The 24,217-nt window shown below is 38.2% G+C and overlaps 1 protein-coding gene across 3 annotated transcripts in view; it reads right to left on the reverse strand.

The window, feature by feature from the left end:
* Window positions 1-23,520, reverse strand: part of LOC149846124 (uncharacterized) — a 45,353-nt gene extending 21,833 nt beyond the window's left edge. The window contains exons 1-19 of one of the 3 annotated variants that reach the window (XM_089996188.1): window positions 23,279-23,520; window positions 22,930-23,137; window positions 22,687-22,811; window positions 19,965-20,081; window positions 19,669-19,815; window positions 18,773-19,470; window positions 15,417-15,538; window positions 15,234-15,325; window positions 14,870-15,092; window positions 14,695-14,755; window positions 7,784-7,932; window positions 7,576-7,643; window positions 7,311-7,481; window positions 7,036-7,107; window positions 5,420-5,521; window positions 5,247-5,336; window positions 678-753; window positions 492-588; window positions 315-384 (exon numbers count right to left, since the gene is read on the reverse strand). In XM_089996188.1, the coding sequence (XP_089852314.1) occupies window positions 315-384; window positions 492-588; window positions 678-753; window positions 5,247-5,336; window positions 5,420-5,521; window positions 7,036-7,107; window positions 7,311-7,481; window positions 7,576-7,643; window positions 7,784-7,932; window positions 14,695-14,755; window positions 14,870-15,092; window positions 15,234-15,325; window positions 15,417-15,538; window positions 18,773-19,470; window positions 19,669-19,815; window positions 19,965-20,081; window positions 22,687-22,811; window positions 22,930-23,137; window positions 23,279-23,359 (2,769 nt within the window). In that variant the 5' untranslated portion in view covers window positions 23,360-23,520. The remainder of the gene's footprint in view (window positions 1-314; window positions 385-491; window positions 589-677; window positions 754-5,246; window positions 5,337-5,419; window positions 5,522-7,035; window positions 7,108-7,310; window positions 7,482-7,575; window positions 7,644-7,783; window positions 7,933-14,694; window positions 14,756-14,869; window positions 15,093-15,233; window positions 15,326-15,416; window positions 15,539-18,772; window positions 19,471-19,668; window positions 19,816-19,964; window positions 20,082-22,686; window positions 22,812-22,929; window positions 23,138-23,278) is intronic. The other 2 variants (XM_089996189.1, XM_089996190.1) reach the window with 2 other exon arrangements.
* Between the last annotated feature and the right edge of the window lie 697 nt (window positions 23,521-24,217).

Raw genomic sequence — 24,217 nt, forward strand, 5'->3', positions numbered from 1 at the left:
ATATATGAGATTAACCAACAAAAGTCAAAATATAGTAATATACTAAGAAACTGATTACATAACTGAAATAACTGAAAAATATATGAGATTAACCTACAAAAAACTTGTTGATTATGTCTCAGAAATCTTGTTGTAAAAATAATAATAATAATAATAATAATAATTTTTTTGCGCCTCAGGCTTGCACCTTGAGGCACAGAGGGCCGCACCTCAAGGCGAGGCGTGCCTTTTGCACCTCAAGGCGTGTTTTCTGATAACACTGCTGATATAAAAATGACCAGATTTAGGTATGATGAGGTTATTACAAATTTTACCTTGAGTGATTTCTTCAAGCTTTTAGACTCATTCTGGAAACCCTGTAAAATACTGACCCCATATTGAATGCTGCCACAGTTCATCAATATAGAAAAGGCAAAAATGAATGAGAAGGAATAATATAACTATAGTTCCATAACTCCAGGAAATTCATAAGACAATCAAAGTCCAATAACCTCTCATTAGATATGACCAGTTTGCCGTCTTTGACAGAAGCTTCACTGATTTGCATAAGATGGTGACTCAGAGCCCAACCAACAATTTTCTCGGCACCTGCACAAGCAAGCATATGGAAAACCCAATTTATGACAAAATACTCATACAAACCAGAAAAACTGAAAAAGCGAAGGAAAACCACCCACTTTCGTTTGAAATTGTCTGATCCTTTACAGATAGTGCTTCAAGCTCATTGCACTCCAACTTATTGTGGTTAAGAACCTGCACATTTGTGAAACCATTATTTCTCAATTTCAAGGATAAAAGAATTTCAGTCCCATAAGATTATATGTGCAACTCATGCTCACAATGGGTCTTATTGACAACAGCACAAACCATAAGTTAGATCAAGGATCAATCTTAGAAATTATGACAAAAATTTGATTTGGTGACTCAGAAATGAAAATGACAGATGAGAAAAAATTAGCACAACCATACAAATCCTCGCAGCCACTAAGGTACTGAAACTCTATAGCCTGCTCCAACCAGGTCTGTGTATGGATTACAGAACCTGACAGGTCCTAGTAAAGGTCCTACCCATAGTCACCTGTATCGTTAAAGGTAATTTCTCAGCAAGGGTATTTCTCGGAGAGATTTTCAAAAGTTCATAAATCTCGGGAAAATCTTGGGAGTTTAAAAAATTGAAAAAATAAATAACAGAAAAAACCTAAGAAAATAATAAGTTTTGTATTATTTTTCATTCAACAATATAAAGAAACATGTTTTAAAATATAAAAGAAACAAAAAAAAATAGGAAATGCAAACTTAAAATTTAAAAAAACTCAAAAATATAGTGATATTTTTATTTGCCGATAATTGGAAAATGTCGCGATATATTCCCGATATTATCGACAAGCTTGAAACTGCCAATAATATTGCGATATATTCAAAATATCGGCAATATCGGTGACAGTGGTCCTACCCAAGGTTGTAAGTATTGTATCGTTACTCATACTGGTCGGGCCCAAAGTTAAATTTTTATTAAAAAAATTTCAAAAATTCCAAAATAGTCTAGAAAACCAGAAAAAATTAGCAAAAACTTTAAAAAAATCATATCACATAAAACAATGATGAATTGCACAAAATACAACCATAAAATCACATATGAAGGCAACTACATAATTTAAATTAATAACAAACTGTGCAACTGATAACTGACAATGTAAATAAAAGGTAACTACATAATTAAAATATTAAACAAACTAGCAATATTAAATTCACATCTAAATCATCCTAAAAATGTCATAAGTCATAACTAAACTACTAAAAGTTCATGATAACTAAAAATATTACATTTAACCAACGTCTCACATGTCAATCTTCATCTCTAAAGTTCTAAACTATAAAGATCCTAAAACTAAACCATCTTCTAGAGTCTATTTGCCAAACATTTGGAGAGTATTTCCTCAATGTTACATCCAACTATTGTGTGATGATCTCTTTATCTTCGGCCATTTTTTTGGCAATTGGGTCATCATCGCCATCAATGTTGTGAAAAGCGTTGAGGCGTAGCCATGGTTGCCAGTTGAGGAAACGGGAGCGGGAAGCGATACGGGAAGCGGGAGCGGGAAGCGAGGCACTTTCAAAATTTTAGGAAGCGGGGAAGCGTGGGACCACTTAGGACCGATTCGGGAAGCGTCTCAAAAGCGACCTAGGAAGTGTCTCGGAAGCGACCTAGGAAGCGTCTCGAAAGCGAGGGGGAAGCGAAAAAAATAAAAAATAAAAATAAAAAATACAAAAAAAATGAAAAAAACAAGGGAAGCGAAGGGGGAAGCGTGATGGGAAGCGCGCTTCCCATTAAAGGGAAGTGTGTCCCCCATTAAAGAGAAGTGTGCTTCCCAAAAAAGGGGGACGCTTCCGAAGCGCGCTTCCCCTTTTAGCTAGGCGCTTCCGGTAACCCTGGGCGTAGCTAGGCGCTCCACCAAAAACTGAGGCGAGGCGTAAAGCATAAGCCTCAAAAAAAAATGAAAACTTTAAAAAAAACTTTAAAAAAATATCTAAAAATACAAATAAATAAAAATTTGCTTTATTGATGAAGCAACAACCAATAAGAAATAGAAAATCTCAAATAAATACTAAAAAATATGAGATTAACATGTAAAAGTAAATGAGAAACTGATTATATAATTGAGAAAGTAATTATATAACTTAGAAACAAATTATATATAGCTGTAAAAAACTACACATAGGATTAAAAAAACTATAAAAAAGTAACTAAAAAACTGATTATATAATTGAAAAACTAATTATATAACTTAAAAACAAATTATATACCTTTGAAAAAAACTAGAAACTAATTATATAACTTGGAAACAAATTATATAGCTTTGATAAAGTAATTATATAACTTAGAAATAAATTATATAGTTGTGAAAAAAACTACAAAGCATAACATGATTTTAAAAAACTATAAAAAATAACTAAAAAACTGATTATATAACTGAGAAACTAATTATATAATTGAGAAACTAATTATATAACTTAGAAACAAATTATATACCTTTGAAGAAAACTAAAAACTAATTATATAACTTAGAAACAAATTGTATAGCTTTGAAAAAAAACTACATAACCTTTTTTGCCTTAGGTTGGCGCCTCAAGGCGGGCTTTTAACAACACTGATCTCTTCAGAATCTAGAACAATGGTTGGAAGTCCTTTGCATTTTTGCAACCTTCTTCTTCTTTCAATTGCTTCAAGTTCAGTAATAACATCAACACGAAAAGTGACTGGAATGGATGAAGAATTACAAGAACGTACTTTTTAACGAAGACCTACAATATGTTGCTTAAATCTATGCAGCCCACCTCTAATAATAACACCACAAAACAAACATCTCAAATTCAATGGTGACCCTATTCGTGGTACATAATCAATGCTTTTGTAGTATTGTTATGCAGGATCATCTCTATGACATGAACGTGAAGACGACATCGAATGATCTAAAATAAAACATAACCAATTAAAAAACTCAATAAGAAGTAAAGAATAAGAAGCACCAGACACATCTTTCCCAAAAAGCACTCAATAAAAAGAAAAGAATAGGGATTTTTTACCTTAACCCACTTCCTTGAGTGAAAAATTTGTAGAAATGCACTCTTGATAAAATCGCAAAATCCCTATAAACTCTAGACATATGGAGAACTCGGCCCTCAAGAGGCCTTTTAAACCCAAAATGAAAAAATACAACTTTCAGCCTTTTTTAAGTGTGTTGATACTATATCATACGATACACACTGTATAATACGATAGAGCACGATATATGAGTGTAGAGTATGATACACATGATACAGGTACAATACGCACTCGTAACGTGATACGAGTGTGTATCGTATCGCAAAACCCAAAAATAACGATACGTACAACCATGGTCCTACCATATAAAGAACAAGATTTTATGTTGGTCTAACTACAGTAAAAAACATGGTGGCTCTTAGTCTCGGTCTTGCAGAGTTTCAGATTCTGATGGATAGAGGCATAGAGCTACATGTACGTAAATTTCAATCCAGCTTCGGTGACTTTGACCCTGGCTGGACTATTTCAGTGGATACCGGACACAGTTGTACCTGATTTGGGCCATGATGTGTCTGGATCTCAATAATAGTAAAATATATGTTTTGTTCTTTGTGGTTCTGAGCGGATATTAGTGTGTGGTGGCCATGGATATTGGCCTAGTATCTAGTCCTTCATGGACTCAGCTGTTCAGGCCCCGTCATAGTTGTCAAATATCAATGAAGCCCTTGAGAGATCAAAAGAACAAGAGATGATAGGCTAGGTTGCAGATAAATGGTAAAGGATAAGAACAAGGTGGACGGCCGGTCCATAGCATGTAGGATGAACATGGATAAATGAAATAAGATTAGCTAATTCCATCCTTAATAGGTTTCTTTTATAAAAACAACCATAACATGAACTTGAGCAGCAAAGGGCCACAACTGCCAAAAGTGTCAAAATGGGAGATAACACCAAAACTATTTTCTCAGCATTATGTTCAAGCTGAATAAATAAACAAGTTGTTAACAAGTATATGTCCATAAAATTGTAATTGGCTACATGCAAAACTGAATCATTAAAAGAACAATTCACGTTTTAGCTCTCAATTTCTCAAAATTTGTCATAGCATCGATCCAAATTTCTTTTTTTATCATCATAATATCACATGAATATGAACAAACGTAGAAGATATCACTTGAGGGTGAAAAAGTTTCCAAAAATTAAACCAGAACTGAAATAAATCCAACTTGGAAGACTCGAGCAAACATGACTTTGTCAACTTGTTTCAAACTGGGCGAACAAATGCAAGTCTGTATTTTTAATTTTTTAAAGCAACAGTTAACCAGATCCTTAGTGTTAAACCGGACAAATCCTGAGACAGAAACCAGAAAAAAAAAAGAATATGTAGTAGTAAACCAAGAAAAATATAAACTGTGCCAGAGATCACTGTCACCACATTTTAATACAACCATTAGTTTAAATGAGGATATGAAATTGCAGAAGTGTCGGTGATCTCATTATATCCCTGAATTATTCAACCAATCAGCTATTTCCATCAGAGGTCAACTGGAAGGAATATTGACACATTTGCTAGACTGAACGTTGAGCTTCAACCCACACAGTGCAAAATAAAAAAGCAGTTCACCCAAACAGCAGAATGAATTTCATACATTCAAGGCTAAAAAACAACACCAGAAGCACGCAGATATGCAAATATACTTACAGAACGAATGTTTGAAATGTTTGACTGTGCTTTTAAGGTTTCAACATCCTTCTCCAACTGTTGCTTCCAATCTGACAGTACATTTTCATCCTGCCAAAAGCCTACCTTATCAACTAAAAGGCAATAGCGAAGTGAGGGCTACAATGATAGCACTGCCTGTACAATGCACATACCTGTGGACTTTGAATAGTCACTTTATTAGGAAAAAGTTTAGACAATAACTTCAGCGCCTTTGGGAGTTCTTTCCCTCTCTCATGGAGCCTACTGAGATTTTCCTGCATACAAATCACAACAAATGTGAAATATAGAAAATAAACTTATACGGATTAACAAGCACAGAGATTGCCCATGCATAAACAGCATCTTTTAACTATGGCTATGAAAAGACATATCGAGGCAAGCTTTATGATGACGATGATGATGAACTCCTGAACAGCAACAAATTACCAACAATGTTTTAGATATAAAAGATTCCCAAATATTTGGGCAAATATAGGATGATATATGACCGAAAAGAGATAAAAAGTTTTTCACTTCCAATGGCACCATCATTTGGAGAAGGAGAAACAAGTAAAATAGCCAATAGTGATCCTTTTGCACATTTAAACACATGGAATTGAGAAAACCTACATATCCACAAGTTCAGGGATGGCATTACTATCATATGATATAACTATAGTCACAGATAACACCGATATATTGAAAATATCGGCTATATAGCTTTTCTTTGGGAAAACTATTTAAAAGGAAAAAAGGGTGATATTTTCAAAAATAATTTTACAGCTATATTATTGCAATAATATCATGATATTTTCAGCTACTTATACTTTTTATAATCTTGAATATGTTTTTCTTATTTCATGTATATATTTTAATTATTTCTTTTATTATATGTGTACTTGATTATCAAAACATGTTATTTTCTTGCTTTTTTTAATTTATATTTTTTTAAACACCAATATTTTCCCGAGATGTCAACTAAACCTATATTATTGCGAGAATTTAAATTTCCGATATATAGCAGAGACTGATATTTGTGACTATGGATAGATCATAGTAACAAGTTGAGCATAGAACAGCAGAAATGCTACTAGTAAGAATCATCTAAAATCCAAAAAATGAGAGTACACAACAATCAAAAGCTTAAGCAGCCTATACAGTATTAAAAACAAGTAAATAACAAATATGATAGATTATGGGTGGAAGGGCTTAAGGCTAATATAAACAAATTCAACATGGAATCAATTATCAATTAGAATTATAACAATCAAAATAGTCTATCCAATTGAACTATCCAAATACAATGATTGACCAACCAACCACAGATTGGTGGAATTCAGAATAATAAGAGCAGAACTGTCCAACTCTATCCAAGCAGCATAGTGGTTGATCATCTGCATAACGGCTAAATTTGACCTATGTTAACCATTTGAAGACAACCAAGGAGGACCAGATGAGCACAATCAGGACTAACTTTATTTCCCCTTCACAATAGGACATGAAAAAGAAGGGGAGGGGGAACCAGCACGCAACATTCCCAAAAATTCAACTATACATTACAACATATTTCTTATAGAAGTAGAAACACCAAATAGGCATGACCGCATGAGGCACTTTATCAGCCTCTGTTTCCATGGCACCCAAATAGACCACAGAAAAAAAATGAAATATCAAATGTCAAACAGACCAATGACCACATATAAGACTGACACAAAAGGCAGAGGCATATAAAAGTAAGATATATTTGACATGAGGCCAAAGGTACTAAAAAGACTGATATTATGCATACCGGAAAAGAAAAGTCAAATAGAGCAGTTTGATTGCCTCCAAATTTCGTGAAAAGAAGACCCCCAGGATGTGACTGAAAAAAAAGATAGAAATGAAGTCATGTCATAAAGCATAAATGGTTCGTGTTGAGTCTAACCCCTCCAGGGCACAACAAATCAATACATTTACAAGCATTACCTGTACTAAAATAAATTTGTAAACATCATCGTTCATAATTACACTTTCTTAGGCACTGCAGAGAGCTAAAGCTGAATGATACAATATAGAGTACATTACCTTCTCCTTACGATTGTCTATTTGTGTGTGTGACCCAATCACAACTACATTGTCTGGCAACTTTTCAAGCTTGTTCTTGAGAATGGTACATGAATCTGAATTAACCAAAGATTTCTCAATCTCTTTCAAAAATAATATCAGGGGACCATTTTTACTTTCACTGGAGACAACCTGTGAAATTAAGACTAGCTTAGATGTCAGCAAATAAGGAAAAAACAAGAAGACTAGAAAGATTGACTGATTCGAGTTAGGACAGCAAGAATACATCAAACAATGCACTGATGGCAAGCTTGTCAATTTCTTCATCAGAAGTTTCTAGATGTAGAAAATCAGCTGAAAGACATAAGTAAAAATGATCAAATAAGTATCCAAGTAAACATATAACATCAATGTTATGTCTGAAATAAAAAAAGATAATCATTAAGAAAAGTGAAGCATTAACCAGATAACATCCGCAAAAAAGAAGAACCCACCAGAGCAGAAGAAACCATGATTTTTCTCACAAAGACCGCCAAGGTCATTCCCTTCTGGAACTGGTTTATCAAATCTAACACCAACTTTGGAGGACGCATTTTCTTTAAAATCAAGAACCACACTGCCTCTACTACCATAGGAAGGACCCCTGAAAATTAGCACAGCAGTATATGATGTTAAAAAGGAAAATGCAAGTTGTCACTGTTGATGGCCACTATTGAATGGTAATAATAATGAATGTTGATATGGCACCACTAGTACAGTTGTAGTGCCAGTTTGCAAGGAACAGAAACCTTGGACCCTTATTTTTAGAGATAAATATGGGATCAGCTCTGAACCATGAAGGTGGAGCATAAAGAGCAGTTGAAAAAGTAGTTTAGCTATCATGAAGGATGGGTTAACAGTCTCAGAATTTCCACTCAAGCACTGGAACGCACGTTGGGTAATGGCCACAAAATATCCTTTTGGAACAATAAATGGTGGGGCACATCTTCCTTGGCTGAGCTATTCCCTAGACTCTAGTGTGTGGCAAGGAACGATAAAGTTATAATCTGTGAATGTTGGGATTGAATAAGCGGATGGCATATCGACTTTAGAAGAAATTTGAAGGATGAAGACATTGAGGATTGGTTGGTTCTAATGGAGGAGATTTCCACAGTAAGTCCAATTGGACATAATGATTCCTTTTCATGGAAGTATGATACTTCAGACAACCGCTTCTTGTTATTGTGCTCAACCTGAGCCAACCCTGCAACCCTTCCCTAATTATGTTATTTGCAGCTCGCCCCATCCCTGAGAACACAGGTATTTGCATGGTTAGCCACCTAGGATAGGATCAATACTCAGTGCAATCTGAAAAAAAAAAGGTCTTCAGTTGGCGAGCCTATGTTGTGTCATGCAAGTGAGGAATCCACTGAACATTTGCTAGGAATGTGCCCTTTCGGTCACAAACTCTTCTGTCGGGCTTGGCCAGACATTGAGCCCTTCTGTCAAGGCAGTACCAGCTGCACAAGGCAGTTGCTATTGGGGCTCCCTGGACTTCCAAGCAGCAGTAAATGGTGTTTTATTTTGGAGACAGTGATTGCCGTCATTATAGTGGGGTATTTGGCAAGAGAGACACAAGGATATTCAACGGGAACTCCGGTATCCAACTTGTCAAAAGCAAAGGAATCTCCACAATTAGGGATGGCAGTGGACCGGGGGAAAGCGGGGCCCCGCCTCGCCCCGTTTGGACCGGGGATGAAGGGTATGAAACGGGGATGGAGGCGGGGACGAAGGTTAAAATCCATCCCCGTCCGGGGGTGGAGGCGGGGATGGACTGGCACGTTCCCCCGCCCCGCCCCGCCCCATCCCAGCCCCGGCCCCGCCCCGCCCCGGCCCCGGCCCCGGCCCATCCCCGTCCGGGCCCCGCCCCGCCCCATCCCCGTCCCGGCCCCGCCCCATCCCTGCCCCATCCCCGCCCCCAACCCTTTATATTTTTACTGTTTACTAACCCTAACTCTCTTCCCTAATTTCCTAACCCTTGAGCCGCCAAGCCGGGCCGTCGCCTCTTCCCATTCCCCATCCGCATTATCATTGTAGTCGGGCCGTCGCCGACCACCGTTGGCCGTCGCAGGGGGAGGCCTCCACCCTCATACTCAGCCTCCTCTGCAAGCTCGACGGGAGGGCGGAGCTCTACCGAGACGTACCCCTCTCCTACCTCTTCCTTACGAACAATCTTCAGTACATCATCGTTAAGGTGCAGAGCTCCGATCTCCGACTCGTCCTCGGCGACGCTTGGGTGCGAATGCACACCAAGAAGCTTCGGCAGTACGTCGCTAACTACGAGCGCATGGCGTGGAGCGAGGTCGTGGCGGCCATGGCGGAGATGTCAGTGGTGATCGATGCCGAAAGCGCGAGGCGGGCTTTCAGGCGGTTCAACTCCGCCTTCGAGGAGGCATACCGGGTGCAGACTGCGTCGATCGTGGTGGAGGACATGAAACGGGGATGAAGGCGGAAACGGGGACGGGGCAGGGGCAGGGACGGGGACGAGGACGGGGCGGGGGTGGAGGACATGAAACGGAGATGAAGGCGGGGGTGGAGGATAAAATCCATCCCCGCCGCGGAGGCGGGGCGGGGGTGAAGGATAAAATTTTGAGGCGGGGCGGGGGTGGAAACCTTGTCCCCCGCCCCGCCCCGCTGTCATCCCTATCCACAATGATTTCATTCATTAATTGTCAAAAGCAAAGGAATTTTAGTACATTTATAAAGAAAACATATTAAAACATGTCTTGGATTCCCAAAGCATAACTAACAATACACTTATGGTGACAATAATGTATGGAACCAAAATAGTATTTCAGAATTTTTTAGGGGCAAAGGGTCAACTTGTTAACATCCATGATCCAACAATGTTGGCACAAGTGAACATGATTGTGGGTACTAGCTTCAACAACAATTTATGGACATTTAACAAGTTCACCACTCCCTCGTAAACTTGAAAAGACCATGGTAGTTCCAAACATTAATTATCACCATACTAAGTAATTTAACAAGCAAAAGAAAAATCTGCAAATTTCGCTTTGGGAATGCAATACATTGTCTAATGTGTTCACTTCATAAAATTTAATCAAATACAATGACTGGTGACAAATTAATGCATCAAATCACCATAGGATTTGCAAAAATGTTACCACCTGTCAAAGGATGGGGGGTGGCAGGACTGGGCTGTAGCCCAGTCCTGCCTCCCGGCCCAGTTAAAAAAATAATTTAAAAAAAAAAAAACAGTCCTAGCCCAGCCCTGATGAGCATAGGCGGAGCTGGAGCGGGGGGGCTGTAGCCCAGTCCTACCTCCCGGCCCAGTTTAAAAAAAAAATTAAAAACCAATCCTAGCCCAGCCCTGATGAGGAGAGAAAAAATGTCACCGGTAAAAGCAACATTACTGGGGCTATGACTTATGCAAAATAAGAAAAGTGAAAATAATAAAAGATTATAGTGAAAACATTAAAGAATATACACATTAAGAATATAAACATGAATAACAATAAAATCTATAACAATACTGTCCACAAATAGACATATATATTGAGAGGATGACCTAGTTATCCAGTTGCAGGAACTCTTAGAATCACAAAAAGAAATACCCTTGTGGTGGCACTGCAGTTGCAGAAATACCTAGTTATTCAGTTGTTCTGTCAATGCAGAAAGACATTGATGAGAAGAACAAGGAGATCGACTATGAAAGAGATCTTAAGGACCAAGTTGTGTTAAATGTTGAAGTTAATAGAAACATAAATTATCTACAAAGAAAAAACAAATTATCAAACTGGAGATGCAAGTCAGACTTGCTTAACAATCATTCTGTGCAGAATTTGTTTCAATCAAACAACAATAATTTTGAACTACTATAAGAATTTGGTACAAGCATGCAATAATTCTGACTACAAAAGGATCTACACTTGTGATGGAACAATCATATGAGGTGTCAATGGTTGTGATTTCTCTGATTTTAATTAAGTATTCCCTATGAAATCTAGATAGTTTGCTGCAAATCTAGATACAATACCCACTATGCTTGTTTATTTTAGAGTACATTTTATGTATGTATATGTGTGGTGCCTTTATATAAGAATAAGGGTGATATACAAGATTGCACAAACTATCGTGGTATAAAACTCATGAGTCATACTATGAAACTTTGGGAGAGGGTGATTGAGTCTAGGTTGAGAAAGGTTGTCATGATATCGGAGAATCAATTTGGTTTTATGCTTGGAAGATCAACTATGGAAGCTATACATCTTCTTAGACAACTTATTGAAAGATATAGAGAGAGGAACAAAGATTTGCATATGGTTTTTATTGATTTAGAGAAGGCATACGATAGAGTACCTAGGGACGTTCTCTGGTGGACAATGATGAAGAAAGGTGTTTCTCTCAAGTACATTAGTATAATTAAAGATATGTATGAAGGAGTAGTAACCAATGTCCGCACTTGTGGAAGGGTGACAACCAATTTTCCGATAACGGTTGGGTTACATCAAGGATCTGCTTTAAGCCCTTTCCTATTTGCGATAGTGATGGATGAGCTTACGAGATCAATTCAAGAAAATGTACCGTGGTGTATGTTGTTTGCTAATGATATTGTTTTGATTGATGAGTCTAGAGCTGGGGTTAATGCTAAGTTAGAATTATGGAGACAGACATTGGAAGCTAGAGGTTTTAAGTTGAGTAAGAGTAAGACTGAATATATGGAATGTCGGTTTAGTAAGCAACGAAGTAGTGATGGGAGTGTAGTGAAGCTTGGTGAGCAAGAAATACCGGTGAATGATTATTTCAAATATTTGGGATCCATCATTCAAAAGTATGGAGAAATTGATGGAGATGTAAATCATAGGATAAAGGTTGGGTGGATTGAAATGGAAAAGTGCAACTAGAGTGTTGTGCGATCGTAGAATGTCATTGCGATTGAAGGGAAAGTTTTATAGGACGACTATTAGACCCGCTTTACTATATGGTACGGAATGTTGGGCTGCCAAGAGACATTATATTCAAAAAATGAGTATAGCTGAGATGCGGATGCTTAGATGGATGTGTGGAAATACAATATAAGATAAGATTCGGAACGAGGAGATACGTAAGAAGGTAGGTGTTGCACCCATTGAAAATAAGATGCGAGAGAATCGTTTACGGTGGTTTGGACATATTCGGCGAAGGCCTAATGATGCTCCAGTTAAAAGGTTGGAGAAATGTGAAAATATATTAGTTAAAAGAGGTCGGGGTAGGCCTAGGAAGACTTGGATGGAGATGATAGGAAAGGATATGAATGCTTTGAACCTCACCGAGGACATGGCATTGGATAGAAATGATTGGAGGAAAAGGATTCATGTGGAAGACCCAAAATGATTTTCTTTTTTGGTTCATATCGCTGACCCCAACTGTTTTGGGATGAAGGCGTAGTTGTTGTTGTTTTTGTTGTATGTGTGTGCAATGATCTTGTAAGGGTTTATCTCTTTATGCTTTGCAATCATGCTAGAATAGTTTACGATTTTGCAGAAGCCATCATGTTGCAGAAATCTCTGGCAATCTTTTCAGCTTTTATTCTTCTGCAAGATGGTCCTTAGGTTGAAAAAAGTTTAATTATACAGAAATGATCCTCTATGAAAAACTGAGGGAAAGAAAAAGGAAATGAGAAAAGCAAGAATTCCCAGCAACTATGAAACATTAATAACAAATAAAATTCAGCAACTATGAAACATAAATCAATAACCAAGAGTTTTCTCTCTTCATCTATGTCACATGCATGCGGCACTTTTGTATTTTGATTTATTTTGTCATAAATAAAATTTACACATTGTTATGAACTTCAAATTATCGCACCAGTGTTATATATTGCCATTAGATAATGTTTAAGAACTTTCCGTTGAGGTTGAGAAAGACTGCAGCAGATAGTTTGATTTGTCCATATGAAATAGATTTTTATTAATAATTGTAGCCATTTCTTATTTTATCTCAAAAAAAAATCGGGGGCGCTGCACCCAAACCCCCGACTATCACACCAAAATTTTTTTTCTACACCCCCCCCCCCCCTCACATGAATCCTAGCTACGCCCCTGGATGTGCATATTAATAATCTGTATGTACTTGTGTAAATATATGCACATATACATCCATGCATGCATACACATATACATACTATATATATATATATATGAAAGGTTTTATTTGCAAAAAAATAAAAATAAGTGGCTTTTCTAGAGGAAATCTCTGATTTCTAAAATAAAAAACAGTAAATCAAAAATGAATAAATGAATTCTTGGAAAATATCATGATAATATTGAGGTATTTTTCATTTGAATTTGTTTTGAATCCATCACAATATTTCTCCTTTTCTTTTTCCAGAAAATCGAAAATACCATTTTTAATGACTTTTATATATATATATATATATATATATATATATATATATATATATATATATATATATATATATAAAGTCGAAAGGCAAGCTATCACACATTATCTGACTTCAAGGATGATCTAGAATCATCATGTGGCATCTAAACCACTGATAACTGAAGTATGTGTCCCTTGTAAGCTTCCAACAGTGTGACTTAAGTGCACCGTAGGCAAGCCTGACTTACTTAGGATCCTCTTTTCTCACTTAACAAAACATGGTATGTATTTCAGATAATCAAGTAAAATCAATATATGTGCCAGCAGATGTTCATCAAGTTCACAGAGATATTTATGAAGATGAGGCACTCTTCTCAACCAGCAATTCCTCAATTAGAAAAGATATTTTAGATTACAAAAAAGACATGAACGTACACAGGAACTCCTCAAACATATACATTCCATTAATAATTGTCTCCATTTATGTAACATGGGTATTTCTGGAAAACCGAAGTACCTGTGTGACACAGTGTAATAAGGGTACAGGTGTTGGTGCAGCTGGACATGGTTAACAAAGGGTTGGGTCCAATAAGCACCCAACCAAATCTGTCCAGTTTTGGACATGGTCAACATTGAGTAGACAGAATTCATCCATTTATTGTTTCAGTCAATGTTGATTTTAAACAGTTTTTTTCCAAATCTTTGGGTCCTTAAAATTCACCAAGTGCAGCCAACAAGCACCCCCAGATACATCCAATTTTTGGACAGAGTTAATGTTGTTCAATTTTCATTTTTCAATCAGCGTTTACTTTGTCCAAACTGTCTAAATTACACACAACGCAGCAGCAGCTTACCCATCATCTCAAAATTTGCCATGTTGTACCCCATATCTGCACTCACATCTAATGTGACATCGCTATCCATGGATTTTAAAACTTTGAATGCATGAACTCGAAGATGATACATGAGAGGAGATGCCCATTCAGGACAGTAAGCATCAATGGCAAAACAATTTCAACAGAAAACAGCACAGAAGTACCTTAAAGGAGCATGAAGTGATGAATATGAAGGAATTGCACCAAGGAATTTTACTCTATCACCTGAAAGTTTAAAAATTTGAACAATGTAACTAAGAGATCAAAATGAACCAGAGCAAACATTTATAACAATTTAACCAGTGAGATAAAGAGTTATGAAGCTTTAAAGCTTATTACCAATTTTGAATGTATAGTTCCTTGATGATGCGGTTGAGGCCTCCTGCTTTGGTGGGGATTTGGAGTTAAAGGCAGAAGAGCAGACAATATCAGCTTCAACACTGGATGTAGGTTTCTTCTGGTGCACAGCAGCTGAATGAGAAGAACGATGTTTGGCAGCACTAGATGATTTCTCAGATCTTAATCCATCTTTTGCAGCATCTGAATCTTTTGCAGAAAAACCCTGAGAATAACATACATTTGTGAGAGCATATATTAGTTTGCTTAAAGCTTCCAATAGTAAACATTGCATATAAGCATGCATCAATTGCAGAGTAAAAACAAAAAGTTCTAGAAAGAGTACAATAAGGGTGCACACACTTACACTAGGCAATGAAGTAGTGTCAAGTATAAGTAATTTGGCACCAAAATGATTTGCAAGTGCCTTTGCCAATGTTTCTTGATATATCTCTGAACCTATAAGAGAGAACAGAAGTCATGTGTCAGTAGCATTTACAGATAAATGTGGCTGCCAATTGTAACCCCCACAAATTTCCAAGAAGAACACCTGAAGGGCCAGATAGCAAAATTCTTGGACTAACAGTAGGAAGATCTGTGGTGAATTTTGTAAACTCCTTGCGCTTCAAATGTATGTAGATGGGACAAATCAATGCACCTTTTGTGATTTCACTGCACAAAAAAAAAGGTTATCGAATTGTATTCCAAATTGTTAGCATGCATGTGCATGCACATACACACTGAGAGAACCCATCACATAAGAGCAATTACATAAGCAAAACAGCAAGAGCAATACAAACATTGATGGGTTTTCTAACTTCTCTCAATTTTTCAGAATACATGAAAATCCTGATAAATTCCAAGAAACCTAAAGTCTTCTAAATATCTTTAATAGGTGATGATTTGATCACGATGTTGTTGTAATTCTTAATGTTTTTATTAATATTTACACAAAAAATGCTTGATCTTTTAGATACCGAGATTTAAAATAAAAGAAACTTTTTTTAAACAGTCGAGGTTTTCTCCTGCCAATAAAATCTCAAGAAGATGATGATTTGTAACTGAGTTAAAACATCTCATACAGCCAAAGCAATCAGTTGGAATTAAGAGTTACATGTGGCTATGCTATCACAAGTGTGACCAAGATGTCTTCGATCTATCCTCTCACCTGTCACCTTTTTACCGACAAAAAGGGGTAAAAAGGGTTTTGTAATAGTGCTATAGCAAGTTCGTTTGATTATTTCCCAGCACTGTTTTTTGGCTTGAATAGTAGTTTTGGAATAATGCTTTATTTCAAGGTTAAATACCTTTGACAGTACAACAATGTCATCCCTATCCCCCACGTATCCTTCCATTTTCCCTCCTCTCTTGTCTCTTTTGTGAAAAGATCAGGTGCCATCACATGGTACACTTTTAGTGTGACGCTGCACCTGATCACCCTCCATCTTGGGGATAGGGCCTGTCAGTTATGGGGACCAAGAAATGGAGGGTGATCAGGTGCAGTGACACACTAAAAGTGTGCCATGTGATGGCACTAGATCCTCCCTTGTCTCTTTCTGCCCCTCATGCTCTCTCTTCCTCTCCATTGTTTTTTTCCTTGTTTCTTCTCCCTCCGCTCTCCTCTCTCACCCTCAACTCTTTCCATCTCCCACCCCACTCCCCTTCTATATCCCCCTCTTATTCTCTTGTGTGCAGCCTGGTCAAGCTTAAAGTTAGGATCCTCCTTGACCTATGCGATTGAACAAATGAGTTGCATCAAATTACTCTCCTCTCACCAAATCCCTTGTTCTTCCTCTTCTTTCAGGTCAAATTCAAGCTAGATTTCATGAAAGGGAATCTAGATAGGCTCTCCATCTAGTTCCATTCAACCTACTCTCAAAATGGAGGAGAAATCAACCTCATGCTTTCTCTTCTATGAAAGCTAAGAGAAAAAACCAAGTCTCCCTTTTTTAAAAGGAACAAATCGGGATCATATTTAAAATAGGCATTCTACACCCGGAGCATTTCCACCCTTTCAAATGTTCCTATTATCCAACCCCTTTCTCCGCCTCCACTAACCGCATCAAGAATAGTGTCACCCTTAACATGGCTTATTTGTGCTTGACCATTCAATTTCCCCATGGTACTGAAACTCATTGCAAGGTATTTCTTCAACTCCAGTATTCTGATGCCCCATATCATCCCTCAATTTCAACGTCCTCCACCTTTTAGTTCTGCCTAGTCAATCTCAAAAATGCTACTTTTCAAAACCATTCTGCATCCCCTACTACCCAAAAGATAGGGTCCAGGGAACTGTTAAAAATATAAAAATATAATTATATATGATATAATAATATAATATTTTATTTATTTATTTTATTTTTGTTTTTTGTTTTTGTCTAGTTAGATTTAAACTAGACTTTTAAACTAGTCAAGAACCAACTAGATCTTGACTAGTGGTATAGCCGTTGGAGCTAGTCCAACGGCTATAAATAGAGCCATTGGACTAGCTCCAACGACCCTTAATGAAGAGCTCCTTAAGAGTTCTTCTCTCCCTCTCTCCACTTGTATATAAATAGGGGTGATCCCCTCACCTTTGTATCAATGCTTCTTAAGCATTTTCATATGAAATAAAAGATTATTATTTTATCTTTGTGTTATTCCTTTTATACCCTTTTGTGGCTTATGATTGTAGTGACTTTAATAGACACCGATTACAAGTATTTGCGCTTTCGTGGAAGATTCCCATTTCCTTACAGGAACTACTCCACACACATCCCCCCATCACTACCTTTCTCTTTTATCATCAACTCTTCAGCAACCTGCAAGGTTTACGAGTGAAAGAAGTGAGTGCATGTGATCCAATAGGCATCACTGTTGACTAGTGAGTCCAACTAAACTCCATCTCCAGCAAGAAACCATGAGATCAAATGCCTCTGTCTACCATGGTCATGGCAACATGCTAGAACAGCCACCGGGGGACTTGAAGATTGGAGGGGCCAAGGTAACTATAGAAGCAATGATCCTAGTGATTTGGCAAATATGTCCTTTATGAGAAGACTTAAAAAGTTAAGAAATTCAAGGGATCTGAAATTACCATATACCTTCTCAACTCTTTGATGCCTTCTTCATTACTAACCCTCAAGCCCAGTTGTTGAGAAATCACAGGATGCCTCAAGAGATTTGGAAAATATCACCTCAATAGTCAGAGATGACATGAGAAATTCCAAGGATTTGAAATTGCTAAGTACCTTCTCAACTCATCAAACCTTCACTGTGCACTTCCAAACATCAAACCTAACCAGTTTCTTGAGAAAAAACAAATAACCAGATAGCCTCTAATGCCCTCTCATCCCAGACAGAGCATTGTAGCCACAGCAATGGTCAATTTAAATTCCTTTATTTAGTTCTTAGATTGGAATCACTCATTTGAAAATGGAAATGTTAAACCATGGCAGTGCTCAAATATTTTCTACATGACATATTTTTTATAGTAAAAAAACATAGACTTCAGTATAATACAATGCAAGCAACTGAAGATCAAGAGGATTAATTGTCAAATCCAATCCCTTAAATACTTTAGTTTTTTGCATCACACGAAGTGTGGCCACCACTAAATGCATTTGGAGTTCATGAGCTTGGCCAAGCTTCCTATAACACTAAATATGTTTTCGATGGAAGAAGATATATTCTTAAATTTCCTCCTAGACAATCACTTAAGTATTCCTGGTAATCACAATGAAAAATGCAAGAAGATGTAAAAACAAAAATCTTGGATAGTGGCTTATTTGCCTTGAGGCCTTTGACCAAATCACAATATTCGTGAGGCCCTTGACCAAATCAAAATTTGACAAAGGGCATGAAGAAACATTTACACTAAATTACTAATCTCTAAAATAGCACAACTGAATTAATGGATCTTCACACCTTAAATAATATGGGAAGTTATCAAATGAGACTTTAATACTATTTCCATCAAGAATTCCTTCACGCAGACTATCCTTAAAAGCTTGACATTTAGCAGGCCCTGACAAAAGCATTGACGAATCAGAATCCTTTGACACCTCCCTTCTGTCCTCAAATATTTGTCTCAGGTAGGACCCACCAAGATCCATGTCAGTTGTATCCTTGAGTATACGCATTAACTTTTTATGAGATATGGATCTTAAATTCCATCTTCCATTGTCTTCATTAATACCAGCATCAGAATCCATGTTTTCAATACTAATATCCACGCAAGGTGCTTGTTCAGCAGGTGCAGATGCATTAGCATTTAAAGGTACATCAGTTCCAGAATTTTGATCAGCAGTATCTTTCCTGGCACAGGCATCAATATCAAGAACAGGGAGGGAATCATCTGGCTCTTCAAAAGCAGGAGATAATGCAGGTCTCTCAATTCCTTGTTGAACAGCTTCATTGCTTTGGGTAGGTGGTGGTAGAAGTGAAAGATCATGGCCAAGATTGGATAGAGATGCCAATATTGATGCCCCGGCCACAGCAGAAGGATCACCAGATCTTGCTTCAAAGTGAATTTCTTTAACAGGAGCACTCTGAGTCTCTATAATGTCAACTGAAGAAGGAACCGCAGGTGTGGGTATATTCTCATTTGTGAGCTGCTGGAAAATCTGGATGCATTTTAAGGATTTTCAACAAGCAAACGTGCAAGGATGCCCACTAGACAATGAGAAACAAGGATTACATATTTGGCCTTATAAGAAACAGATTGATAAAATTGTTACTAAAAAATGAAAATGCAACCATGCAGTATTGCTAGCCATTAACAAAGAGGGTAAAAAAAAGGTTTAGGCCAGTAGCAAGGATACATAGGAATGTTTGCCAGATGAACTGAAAACCAGTTCATCCCCGGCTTTAAGAATGACATCAGAATTCTTTTTAATGGGTTTTCCATTCACATGAACACTTCCTTTGCTACCAGCACTTTCTAGTACGCTGACACATCCTTCATCCCGCTGTTTATTCACCAATAACAATCACATAAATACATATTCAAACATAAGGTTACAATAAAGAAGCAGCAATGGAGGAAAACTGAAATGTGAGATATACACTCTATGTGCAGAGATTTTATAAATAAATCACAAAAACTTTCAAATGTTACCTGTACAGACTTCAGTCTACACAGAATTGAACTCAGAGATGGATCCTTCAAATACAAGTTGCAATTCCGACTTTGACCAATAGTAAAAACAGGACCAGACATGAGCAAATGGGGATTCTAAGAAGCAAAGAAATTTGTGAGTTTTAAGGAAAAAAACAATTACAAAAAAAAAATCCACTAATGAATTTCACAAAAGAATAAAACTTAAAAAAAAAGTGAAAAGATCACCGATTATTATTACAAGGTTGTATAACGAAATAAGAATCATTTATTTTGCAAATGATCTCCTATAGTATGCAACATCTATTAGAGTGGGGCTGCAAACAGGGTGGACACAGATAAGCCTTTGTCCCTTCCCAAGTCCAGATACAAACCCAAAAGTTTAAAACAGGCATCACATGTAGGAGTAGGAGGCATGCGCAATGGGCCACAGGCCAGGCCGAGGCTCAAACTCCAACATAGGCCCAGTCCAGGCAGGCCAGGCCTAAGGCGCCCTGTTGATTTCTTGGGCAAAGCATGGGCTTCCCGGAGCCTGTTCAGATCTGTAGGCAGCCCGGTCCAGTGCCCACGCCTAATTACATGGTCAGATTGTATAGGGCATGGGTCCACCAAAACATACACACACAAAAAAGACTGTTGTCTATCAATGTGTCATTAAAAAAGAGCTGACAAGTGCCATCGGGCATAGACAACACTGTCCACACAACTTCCGATCACCTTCCAGCCATATGTTGGTTGGCAAGCAGTCAGGCTATTGGGTTGAGGATGAGAAGGGGAAAGAATGGGACAACCTGATAAAGAAGCAAGTTTTGAAGCGAGAAAGGACCCCCTCCCCAGGTTTGCAAGACCAAGGAATTGGATCGCTCAAAACCCGGTTAGGTGTCAGCCAAAGAACACCCTCATCCAAGTTGTTTGTGTAAAACCTGGAATACATTGAGGTCATCCAGCCTAAAGGTGAGAATAGCCTGACAGGCCCACGAGCCAGCCAGGCTTGGCCCTTCATGTTGGACTATGCTTTGGCCCAAACCGGGCTTCTAGCCCAGACAGGGCCAAGATGGGCTGGCCCGCGGGCCGACATGGAACGGTCCAGCCCAGTACAATAATTTAAACTCGGGTTTTATTTTACCTTTCAATGCTGATATGTTGTCTCTCTGCTTTGGTCTGTCTCTACCACTACCAGCTAACATGCCTGCTATGGCGTCGGCAACTGACAACCGGCGACGATGAGGTATCGATGTTGGTAAACTCTCTCTCTCTCTCTCTCTCTCTCTCTCTCTCTCTCTCTCTCTCTCTCTCTCTCTCTCTCTCTCTCTCTCTCTCTCTCACACACACACACCAAGATCTTGCCAGAAAGGACCAGCTGGGAGGAGCGAAAGAAAAAGGAGAAAACAACTCCAAGGCCTCCTCCTCCTTGCTTTCATCATGATCAAGATGGCGTACAATCTTTAAATTTGTCTCATACTAGCATAAGCAACACAAAAAATAGATGGATGTCGGAGTGCGTCAAAGCATTGGAGGTTCATCCACAGCAGGTTTTATTTCTCATGATTTTGAGAGATAGAGAGATGGACATTAAATTTGTTTCATACCCATTTGAGTGTGAGAAAGAAAACTTAGAAATCTGAGTCGCGTTAGCCCAGCCCACCCTGTCCAATAGGCCCACAAGCCAATGGGCAGGTTGTGGACCGAGCTTTCAGTAATAGGCCACCCCGAACCGGGCTTATGACCCAGCCTGTCAATTGAAGGACCGGGCTCATCCTGGTCAGCGCAGTTCATTAGCAGGCCGGCCCATTGCCCGCCCCTAAAGGTTGCCATTTGGTTTCATATTATGCATAGTGCATCAGTAACTTATGAATCTTGCTTATAAAAACTAATGGACATGACAATCAGCTAAAAATACTCACAATACATGGAGTTTAAACTAGCCAATATATACATAGCACCTTTTAGTGAATCATCTAATCATGGACAAAAACTTCTAGCCATACAATCTGACCAGAGTCTCCTAAGTAAAACAACTAGTTGCTACTGAAAATGTGTTACTTAAGCCAAAAAAAAACCTAGTTCAATTCTCGCAATAAAAAAAGCAACCATCTGACCATGGAAACCAATTTCTAAATGCACCACTTCCCTTGTAGGCAACATAATTAGTTGGCCACGGAGTTGTATGCACCCATAAAAAGATAGCTCTCTGAAAGGTGCAGGCACCCAAACACGTTTAACCATAATTAATACAACATTTTTAATGGTTATTGCACGCAACGCATTGCAATTATATAGTGCAATCTTTCATGGGCATGTCATAGAGCAATGTTTATTTCTCTACCTATGTCTGTACCTTCACTATATCAATGAAGCCATAAAGGATTATAGTCATGCAAATTACAGAATTCAAAACATCGACAATAAAACGTGAAACCAATAGTTTCAATATTTTTCATGTAAAGAAAGCTCGTGCAACACCAACAAAGTTAACAAACAAATAGCTATTAAATCTAGTTCTTGATCGCAAATGAAATCAAACAAGTGAGGATAAAATCCCGTGTTCTACTTCCATCAATAAATCATAGCTAGAATCATGCATGCGGACGGCCCCATGTAACACAGGCATTATGAAATCTAATTAAGAAACAAATGCATCACAAACTATGTTCTCTACCAAATCCAAGAGAATGAACGAAGCAAGAACTTTGGTCAGAGCGAAAACAAATGAGAACCGCACCTGTGGGTACTGCGATATAAGTTGGCCCCAAGCACTCGACGGGTCCAAATTAAGCGCCCGTTTCTTTGTCCTGTTCCATGTAGACGCCCCACCCTTCCACTTCTCCACTTCCATTGGCGTGCAACCTAGCAACTTCGAAACAAACAACTTTTTAACGATTTCATCATCTTTCTTTCCTCCCCTTTCCTATGGAGAGGAATAAACCCTTGCCACAAATGAAACGCAGAAGTCAGGAGATCAAACCCGATGAAGGAGGCGGCGGAGCTACCGGTTTCTCCAAGGCAGCATCCGGATCCGAAGTTAGGGTTTCAGGGGAGGATGGATCTTCCGCATGACCGATCACAGGATCCGCCGGGAGATGATCTCGCGATGAGGACGCTGTTTCTTTCAACTCAGGCGCATCATCCCTCTGCGCCAAGGACGACTTCTCTTTAGGCTGCGAATTCTCCACCTGTTTCCCCCAATTCGAAACAAACAACCACACCAACAATCGGATTACGAACAAGAAACCCAGAAATAACCCGAAGGAAGATGAATCAGAGGCGCCCGCAAAAGAAAACTAAAACGTGTGGAAATTTCCCCGTCAGAATACCTTGAGACGCTTGTTGCATGGCAGAGAGGAGGGCGACGAGAGTTTCGAAGACGATGAAGAACTGCGCCTCGTGGCAACCATCGCTCCCTTCTTCCTCTTCTTCTTCTTCTTCCCCCCCTTCTCTTGCGCGGAAGACTCTCTCTCTCTCCCTCCCTCTCAAATGACGGCAATTCCTTTTTGTTTCTGGGAAGGCAGATATACAGAGAGAGAAGAAAAAAGAGAAAGGAAGCCACGGGTCAGCTATCGTTTATAAGCGTCTGCAGAGAATAAAAAACGATTAGATATTCACAATCAGACTCCTTGCCTATTTTGTATATCTTTAAATAGGAGCTTTTTTTATGCATTTAACGTGAATTTAAGGTTTGTTGTTCATATTTGGTTGTGGCGAAATGTTTATTTATTGCTGGTTGTATCCAATTTGAGTTGAATTTGTTTCTTTAAGTTGGTCCCCTATCCTATAAAAAGGAAAAAGAAAAGATTTCAAATAACCACCAAAATTTATGGTCTCAATCGTATGCACACCATGGGCTCGTTTGGAAGCAAGGAAAACTCATAGAAAAAGAAAGTTTTGCCTTTGTGTAGCATAAGAAAATATTTCTTGAATTATCACTTGGTGGTGGTGGTGGTGAGTGGTGGAGAGTATAAATCACCATTTTCTTCACGTAGAAAACATTCATCCACCCCCTAGAGGAATGTTTCATGTCGAAAAGTATACTTTTAGAAAAAAATTCTCAGCAAAAAAGTCTCATTTGAAAAGGTCAGAAAATCAATAAGGATTTTCTATTTTGCATTATTTTTCCTACATCTTTATCGCTTCCAAAAGTTTTCAACTTTCCACCAAAGTTTTTGTGTGAATGACACCAAGGTAAATTACCTCTCTAACTTCTCTTGATTATCTATTTAGAATTTCCATATTATTCAAACACATTTTACAAATTA

The sequence above is a fragment of the Nuphar pumila genome, chromosome 2 (genome assembly GCF_984573655.1).
Source record: "Nuphar pumila chromosome 2, dmNupPumi1.hap1.1, whole genome shotgun sequence".
NCBI classification, from domain to species: domain Eukaryota; kingdom Viridiplantae; phylum Streptophyta; class Magnoliopsida; order Nymphaeales; family Nymphaeaceae; genus Nuphar; species Nuphar pumila.